At 37.6% G+C, this 9,622-nt stretch overlaps 1 protein-coding gene across 1 annotated transcript; it reads left to right on the forward strand.

Moving 5' to 3' along the window:
- The first annotated feature begins 5,675 nt into the window (after positions 1-5,675).
- Positions 5,676-8,167, forward strand: LOC106760678 (transcription factor PCF5). The gene has a single exon (XM_022781604.1). The coding sequence runs from the start codon at positions 6,667-6,669 to the stop codon at positions 7,777-7,779; it is 1,113 nt and encodes a 370-aa protein (XP_022637325.1). The 5' UTR covers positions 5,676-6,666; the 3' UTR covers positions 7,780-8,167.
- The last annotated feature ends 1,455 nt before the right edge of the window (positions 8,168-9,622 follow it).

The raw sequence follows: 9,622 nt of genomic DNA on the forward strand, positions 1-9,622 counted from the left end.
AAAGAACACTCATTGAAGAGAAGAAAAAGAACAATCCTTTGAATCCTTACGTTGTTACTATTCTTCTAAGCTTACATCATCTAAGCCTTTCTTTAAACAAGAAAAAATCTTTTCAAGTCTTCATATTTCATTATACTTAATCTATCTTCTCTTTGATAGTTATCTGAACCTATACTTGTATTAAACAACACCTTGATTGTGTTTGTAAATTCAGGAGTGAATCAAAATACTTGTTTGTTTAGTTCATGTTAGTTAAATGGTCTAATCAGGTAGACTAGTTGGAAACCAAGAGTGAGTAAACTCGTACATCCAGTTTGGGTTGTGGTAAACCAAGAGTGGTCAATAATACTTGTTGTAAATCAGGAATGGTGAAACTCGTGTAATCTTTATAAAGATTAGTGGAACCCCTTAAGAGGTCTTAAGGGAGAACTGGGCATAGCTCACATTGAGTGAACCAACATAAAAACACATTTGTTTTAATCATCTACTTTCTTAAACACTTTAGTAAACACTATTTAAAAGCTAAAATATTTTATATTTGCTATAGATCATTTAACCTTTGTAGAAAGAGCTTAAATACTTGTGAAAAGATTTCAAAAACTATATTCAACCCCCCTCCCCCCTTCTAGACTTTTTTTACGTTATTTTAGTTGGTATTAAAGCTAACCTCAAGGGTTAGTTCTTAACAAGACTTGCGGAAAAGATCAAAGAGCCATGGAAAATAAAGGATATACAGTCAATCATCCTCCTCTATTTAATTGTGGAAATTTTCACTATTAGAAACAAAGTATGATCACATTCTTTGAATTGTATCATATCGATATGTGGGACAAGGTTAAGAATGGAAATTGTATGCCCCTTAATGAAAAAGGGGGAACCCTTAACAAGAAGAAATGGTCAAATAACCATAAACAAATGTACTTAGTCAATTCTAAAGTTAGAAATTCCCTAATGTGTGTTCTTTCTACAGAGGAGTGTTAGCATAAAGCTAAAGAGAAGAAGGTATTGTTTTGCGTTAAAGCTTTTGTAATTTAGTAGATTTATGTATAGGATGTTGTTTATCTTTGTAACTATGTATTGTTTGCCTTAGGTTACATTAAACATTTTTTAAATCTAAAAACCTCATTTTATACTAAAGCAATCAATTATCAACTCACAATTATTAATTATCAGTATTCAATTATGACTTGTCATAATCGATTATCACGAGCAATTATGAGAATATTTAAGCAAGTTTTTTTACCTTTGTGCATTCATTAAATTCACAATCGATTACCATAAGTGGATAATCGATTACCACACATTAATTAGCTGACAACGAATTTTTAGAGGTATCCTTGAGTGATATCTCTATAAATTATATTGAGACTCTTATTCTAAAATACGAAATACGAAATACGTTGATTTCAAAAATCTTATCTATTTAGCTGTGTGTTTTGATAAGTGTGTTCTAGGGTATGTGTAACCCTTGTGCTTTGGCTTTGAGAACTTGGTGTTGGCATAGAGCGAAAACTTTCACTAGGAGTGTGATTGAGTGTTTGTTGTTGTTGCTGAGTTGAAAGCTTGTCATCCTTTGTCAAGATTCAAAGGAGGTGTTCATCCTTTGTGAAGATTCAAAAGTGGTGTTCATCCTTCATGAAGCATTCAAAGAGGGTGTTCATCCCTTGTGGGTTTTAGGGGAAGCGAGTTTCATCTCTTCAGATAACAAGAGATGTGTTCTAACCTTAAACTGTTTTATTTTCTTTGTTATTGTAACAATTTGTTGGTTTGTGATAATGAAGCATTAATTCTCGGTTGAGATTAACAATTGGACGTAGGATATGTATGATCCGAACTAGTATAAAAATCACCTGTGAAATTTTCTCTCTTCCTTACTCTTTTATTTGTTTAATTTAGTATTAAGGAATTTATGTTTTACGAAAAAATTATTGAAGGTATTATTTGGGATAAGAAACTAATTCACCCCCTCTTGGTTTATTGTACACGGTAACCATTCCACTACACTGCTTTGACAATTATAGAAAGACTCATGCCTTTAAGGGAGCAAATGAAATGTGGGACACACTAGTTATCACATATGAAGGCTCAAATGAAGTTAAAAGAAATAAGTTGAGTTTGTTGGCTAGGAAGTATGAGTTATTCTTCAAGTTGGAAAATGAAAGTAGATAAGCCATGTTCAACAGATCTTAAATAAGTTAAAATCACTAGGTAAGGTCTATGAAAATTTTGAAAATATTGAAAAAATTCATCGTAACCTTCCCAAGCAATGGAGACCACAAGTTACCACTCTAAGAACCTAAAACAATCTTGATGGTATGAACTTAAAGGAACTTGTTGGAATCCTTGAAGTCCATGAGCTGGAGCTTTAACAAGATGGATTTTTAAGAAAAAAGAATAATATTGCTCTTAAGGCTCAAAGTCTAGCTAGATGGATTCCAATAAAGGCCTTATGGCTAAAGAACTCTTTAAGGAGTCAAACACAAAGAAGACTTCAATGAAAAGGAAGACAAATATTAAATATCATTTATCTCCAGGAAAATTCACTCAATGTGGAGAAAGAAGAAGAATGCTCCATTTAGAGGGAGACGTACAAGATCAACCTCGAAGAATGAGCATAATGAAAAGAAGAAAGATGGGCCAGTCATATGCTACGAGTGTAAAAAGTCAGGCCATTTCAAGTCAGAATGTTTTGATCTTGAGAAATCCAAAAGGAACGTAACCCTCCCCATAAAAGACAAAAATAACGTCCTCATGAGCATGTGAGAGGATCTCGGTTTCTTAGAATAAGACGAAGAACTTGAAAAAGAGGCAAATCTTTGCCTCATGGTAGATAACAGTGAATGCTCATCAGACGACTCTGATGGTAAGGTAGATTTCAATTACTTACATTATGTAGTTTAAGCTTATAATGAATTACTATCTAAATCTTATAACCTTTCTAAAGCCTTCAAAATTATAAGAAAACAAAAAAAAAAGGTTTTGAAAGAAAAATGTGTCCTTGAAGAACAATTTAATGTCATTGAAAGACGAGGCCAGATTATTAAAAGAAACAAATAAAAACCTCAAAGGGGATCTTGTTAGGCTAAACCCAATACCAAAAACCTCATTCTACAGAATGAGAGACTTGTGTAGAACTCAACAATTGCTGAGGATGCTAAATGTGTCGAGGCTTTTCTACGAGAAAATGACACTTTACATAAAGTGTTAAATAGAATATGTGAAGGCAACGAGCATCTAGGGCTCCTCATTAAAGGCTGTAAACATTCCTCTGACAAGAGAGGTTTAGGGTGTATAAATAAAACTACTAATTATACATCTACAACCAAACAACAAATTTTGTAAAGGCTAAAGATGTTGGTTACACACCTACTTCTCAAAAGAAGAAGATACCTAAAACTAACAAGAAATGACCCAATTACATATAGGTAACTAAAGATAAAATAATTTTCCTTGCGCATTTGCTTGATCACCACAAAAATCCCAACATATCATACTTTCATGCTTTTGGTTGTCAATGCTTTATCCTAAAAACTAAAGGCAATCTAGGAAAATTTAACTCTAGAAGTGACGAAGGTATCATGCTTGGCTATTTAGAAACCACGGAAGTGTTTAAAGCATATTACTCTAGAATGTCTAAGGTGGAAGAAGCCATCCATGAAAAATTTAACGAGAATGAGCTTGACAATAAAATGTTAGAGCTAGACTATGCTTTCTTTAACTTGCATATTAGTGATAAAGCATCTAACGCAAGGAATGAGTCAAAAGAATCAGAAATATCTAAACAAGAAGTTTGATGAAATAAGAGAACTTAGTAGCTTACATTATCTAATAACAGAGAATCACCCAATGGACAAGATCATAGGTGATCATAAAGAAAACGTTAAGACAAGATCGTTTTACAGACAATGACCATCAGGTCTCCTATCTCACATACAACCATAAAACGTCAATGAAGCATTATAAGATGAATCATCAGCCAATGCTATGCAAAAAGAGTTAGATTAGTTTAATAAGAATGATGTGTGGAAGCTCATCGAGCTAACTCATAGGAAACACATCATTGGAGATAAGTGGATATTAAAAAAAAACTGGATGAAGATGGAAATGTAGTGAGAAATAAAGTCAGGCTTGTTGCAAAAGGATACTTCCAAGAGTAAGGTATAGACTATATTAAAACATATGCTCTTTTATCCATGTTAGAAGCCATTAGAATATTACTATCCTTTGTAGAGTTTTGGAAAAATAAGCTATATCAAATGGATGTAAGAAGTAATTTTCTAAATGGTGAAATCAAAGAGGAAGTATATGTGGAATAACTTCCGGATTTTGAATTTTCTACCAATCCTAAACATGTTTTAAAACTTAACAAAGTGTTATATGGATTGAAACAAGCTCATAGAGCTTGGTATGAATGCTTGAGTTCTTTTCTAACCCTAAATGGTTTTACAAGAGGTAAGATAAACACTACATTGTTTGCAAATACGTCAAATATGATTTTATTATAGTTCAAGTTTATGTTGATGATATAATTTTTGGTGCTAGTGGTGTCACGATCGGGTATAGTGGTAGCATGATCGGGTTAGGTGGCATCCTGTTCGGAGTTAAGTGGGAGAAGTGAAAAGATAAGTGGAGACAGGTACGAAAGTTCCGGCGAGATATAAGGACACGTTAACGACAGTTACGCTTAGTGGGCGAATCTTGCGAGATTATGGGCCAGTAGGTACAGGTGCTTATGGCCCTTAACTCATACTCAACGCCTATAAATATAGGGGTAAGCAACCAGGTAAAGGGACCTGAAAATTATTCATTCTTACCTTGATACTATTGTGACTCTGGTGACTGGAGCGTCAGAGTGCTAACCTGCAGGTCGCAACAGTTCAGGCATAAAAGTGAAATTATCTGAAGCGTTTCGTTAAGACAATTCGACTCGCGTTTGGTCTTGAATCATTCGGTGTGTTCCATCAACATACTTGGACCAGCATACAATCTTGAATCCTTCATCCAAAACAGATACATATGAGAAATAAATAAGTTATTTTTATTATCTAATTTAACTATCAAATCATAATATATAAGAAATATAGTAAACCTTCTACCGTGAAGAATCTTATTTTCACCCTATTGCTATATCATATCTTTATGTGCTGTGAGGGCGAAAAGGAAAAAAAAAAAAATTGAAAAGAAAAGTGGAGAGTTTGTAAAGTGAGTGAAAATTAAATTTATTTTGTTAAAGTTGATTCTCATATATATATATATATATATATATATATATATATATATATATATATATATATATATATATATATATATGTATAAAAGGATAAATAGGTAAAAGGATTGTACTTTTTCCTTACCTCGGGCATCTCTCCCTCTTTGGCCTTCTCTTTCTTCCGTTCTCTTTCATGTTTCAGTAATAAATTGTTGGAGGTAAACATGGCATAAGTGTAAAATATCCTAGTCAAATTAGATCACCAATTTTAAAGTAGTATCTTATTTAGATTTGTTACTTATGTCGACCTTAGTATGCTTATTAAAAATTAAATATAAGTATGATAAAAATATATTAATATTAAAGTGATAATTTAACAAAGTAATTGGACGCAATTTTAACCTCTAACATAGAAAGTTTTAAAAAGATTATTATGGAATGTATTCGAGTAGAAAGATAAGATCATGGTGGCGTTGTGATGCATATTATCTGAGAATAATGTTATAGAAGAAGAGTAATATGAATAAAGATGTGTGATGAGAATATGTTGGTACTTTTTAAATTGGAAAGTGAAGGTTAAATTAGAGGAAGTAAAAAAGAAAAAGAAAAAAAGAAAGAGGATGATGGGGGAAAAGGACAAGCATGGAAAAACGCAGACAAACGATGTTGTTCCGAAAAGAAAGAAAAAGGAGGCCCCTTGAGATGGGATGTAGAAGAGTAAACCTCAATACAGAGAGAAAAGAAAAAGGGTTGAGTTGGGAGAAGAAGTAAATTCTGGCCCTGAGATGAGACGATAGAATGTTGTTTCTTTTAAGCTAAGCAATAAAGTGAGAGAGAGAGAGAGGGTGTCCCTTTCGAAAGGTGTGGTGGGATGATGTAAAGGAGTAGTCTTGGAAAGGGGGGGCATCGAGACAGTGAGTAGAAATGTAACCAACGGTTTGAAGATGTGACTGGGAAGTAAAAATGGTGAATATATAAAATAAAAAAGAAGGGGTGAAAAGTGGAAGAAAGAGGGAGGAAGAGAGGGAGTTTTGGTGATTGAATGAGTTTTGGATGGGTTGGTGGGTGGTGGTGTCATGGTATGTGTAATGTACTACAACAACAACAACAACACTGTTCATTACATTATTCATTCTCAAACACTCTCACTCATTTTTTTCACTTCTCTTCTCTTCTCTGTACTCTCTCATCCACTCTGGCATGGAACTCCAAATATTGAATGGCACGCTTCCACTCTCCACCTTTCACTAGCCAAACCCGCTATCCTCTGTTGAAGCCTGCAAGAGGGAGACAAACAAAACTGTCTGACTCTGGATCCTCAAACCAATCATCATCATCAGATAAAGACCACAACCACGGAAGAGCAGCAACAACGGGGTTACTTTCAACACCACCAACGGAAACGGGCTTTTGCGGCTTCGGTGGAGCATGCAGGAACGACGTCGTGGAGGCAGGGGATGGTTGGAGGAGGAGGAGGAGGAGGAGGAGGAGGGGAGATAGTGGAAGTTGAAGGGGGACACATTGTGCGGTCCACGGGGCGGAAGGATCGCCACAGCAAAGTGTGCACCGCCAAAGGGCCGCGCGACCGCCGGGTGAGGCTATCGGCCCACACCGCAATTCAATTCTACGACGTGCAGGATCGGTTGGGCTACGACCGGCCCAGTAAGGCTGTGGACTGGCTCATCAACAAAGCCAAGGACGCCATCGACCAACTCGCGCATCTCCCTCCCTGGAAACCCACCCTTTCGACAGCAAACCACCTAAACGACGACGAATCAGACAAAACAAACCCTAATAACCCCAACTCAACCACAAACACCAGCACAAACCCTGATGCTGAAATTCTGAACCAGTTCAACGAGAACCTTGAGAACGATGGTGGTGGTGGAGGAGGAGGAGGAGGAGGAGGAGGTTCGAGTTATCTTCCGTTGGATAACGACGCGATAAGATCGTTCTTTCCCACAACGACGTCGTCGTTGATTCAGTTCCAAAGCTACCCACCGGATTTGCTTTCGAGGACGAGCAGCCAGGATTTGCGTCTCTCGCTTCAGTCCTTGCAGGACCCGATTATGCTCCACCATAACCAAAACGAGCACGTTCTTTTCGCTGGAGCCGGGTTTGATAATATGGGAGCTTGGAACAACAGTGGGAATGCTACTAATGATACTCATGGTGGTGGAGGTGGAGGAGGGTTTGTGGTTAACGCTCCCTCGCCTTTGCCGGGGCCGGCGACGGTGGCGCCGCCGGCGGTGGTTTTTGGCTATGGTAATGGGAATGGTCAAGGCCAGTATTTTTCTCAGAGGGGACCCCTTCAGTCCAGTAACACCCCGTCCGTTCGTGCGTGGATAGACGCGCCGTCGTTCGTGGCCGCCGCCGATCATTATCATCGGCATCATTACTTGTCACCGGCGGCGGCTGCGGCGGCGTTGGTGTATCAGTCATCTCCTTCTTCGGCATTTGCGCCCGGGGGCTTCTCGGGATTCCGCGTGCCGGCACGAATTCAGGGTGAGGAGGAGCATGACGGCGTGTCCGATAAGCCGTCCTCTGCTTCCTCCGATTCTCGCCGCTGAACCGCCGATGCGGACTTCGTTCCTTCAGTTGCTGACTCCGAAACCCTACTTGTGTGGTCTGTTTCTGCAGCGAGAAGGCGAAAGATTCGGAATGAATGGTTCGGTTCAGTGGAGTATGCTTGTGGAATGAAGAAAATCTGGGGTTGAATTTCCAGGTTTTTGAATTCTCCAGATTGTTATGTTAATTTTTTTATTATCATCATCATCATTATTATGTATGTCATGTTTCATTAGGGAGACTTTTAGGTTTGGGTATTGTTGTGTGTTGGATTGAATGTTTGATGTTTTGTTGCAATTTGTAGTGGCCGTGTTTGTACTTGGATATCTAGTTTCTTAGTTTTGGTTTGAAAACGTGCACGTAGCTATTACTACTGTTACTTATTCACTACCTAGTTCGCTCCATTTTTCTTGTATTTCCAACTTAGTGCAGAGCCAGTCTCAGGATGAGGCTTTATCTCCATTGCAAAACAGGGCAAATTCCAAATAAGCCAACGTATGGATACTAGTGTGTGCTAAAGCTTTGAGTTGGTTGTTACTGTCTTGTTTCGATAGAAGGAAAGAGACGGGCATTTTCTTATCGTTTGCAAACTGCCCGATTCGCCAATGGATTGTCAAAGGGATGAAAGAGGTTGGTTCTCTTTGCTGTGATAGAAATGAGCGTGCTGTTACCTTTTTACTGCTTTCTTGTGCGACCGTCCATCCTTCTGTAGCTTCCTCATACTGCCAAAAGAATTAAAGACGATTCATTCTACTGTTTTATTATATCAATGATCTATCTCTTTCGTGCTTGAATTTTGGGAGCATTTGGCTGATAAGTCGTTGTCTATGAACAGTAGAAACTGTTTTACAAAAGAAAGGAGTTGCGTGTGAGTTGGTTCCCAGCTTGTTAAAAGGGCAATTTTCCTAAATTCAGTATGGTTTTTTGCTTTTCCTTTCCCATGTCTTATTTTTGTTCCTCTTTCGCCTGTTTAACAATATGATAATTCGTGATAGTGACTCAAGGGTTGATTGTGTGGTGTAAAAAGGAAGGGAAACAACTCAATTCATCTTGATGTCGGCTTACCCACTTACTCAGCTAATGCTCAAGTATTCTCCAAAAGGAAGCTCCAGCTTCTGATACAGTGGTTTAGTTTTTGCCATTGGATTTGGAATCTGATCTACCCTATTGGAACCAAAATATCGTTTTTATCTTTTTTATCAACTTCTGCAGTGAGGTGAGATTAAGTGGTTGGGGAATCCGTACGTCGTAGTCCATACTCCATAACCAATGAGCTTTGTAGATAGATCCTAGTAGGTAGAACAAGTGGCTAGTGGAAGATGTCTATAGAGATGAGCACAATGAAGCTCAATTATGGGAGAATTCACTCGTCAGTGCCACCAGAGTGTAGTTCTTGTCCGTCTGTTCTTGGTCCCCTACCCCGTGAAACTCAGTGCCTCAAAAAAACATTTTCTAGTATCCAGCTGGAAATTTTGTTTGTCAAGGGGATAATGCAACGAGGAAACAGAAAAACCATTGGCCTCTATTGAGATCGTAGTAATTGTTTTTGGTTGTTGGTGCTGCTAGTCGGTTGATAAATAACATTACTCCAAAAAGTTGAATTGGTCATTAAGCAGCACACAACTCTGGGCTACCATATATGCAAAATGTGGCAATAATTAATGACTGTTTAACCGTAAAGAGGCCGACCATCCACTGTCACATTTTGTCTATTTGAAATCATTCACCTCAGGAGGATATTTCATTTAATTTCCCTGCTGCTTCTTTGCAGTTCCAATATGTAAAACATAAATGTACTCGTGGTAAAGATTTGAAAGTGAAAGGGATAATAATACCATTCTCAAG

Source organism: Vigna radiata, chromosome 5 (assembly GCF_000741045.1).
Source record: "Vigna radiata var. radiata cultivar VC1973A chromosome 5, Vradiata_ver6, whole genome shotgun sequence".
In the NCBI taxonomy this organism is placed as follows: Eukaryota; Viridiplantae; Streptophyta; class Magnoliopsida; order Fabales; family Fabaceae; genus Vigna; species Vigna radiata.

Bases quoted from the DNA above. Each gene is read 5' to 3' on its own strand.
- LOC106760678 (XM_022781604.1), top strand. From the start codon at position 6,667: ATGGTTGGAGGAGGAGGAGGAGGAGGAGGAGGAGGGGAGATAGTGGAA.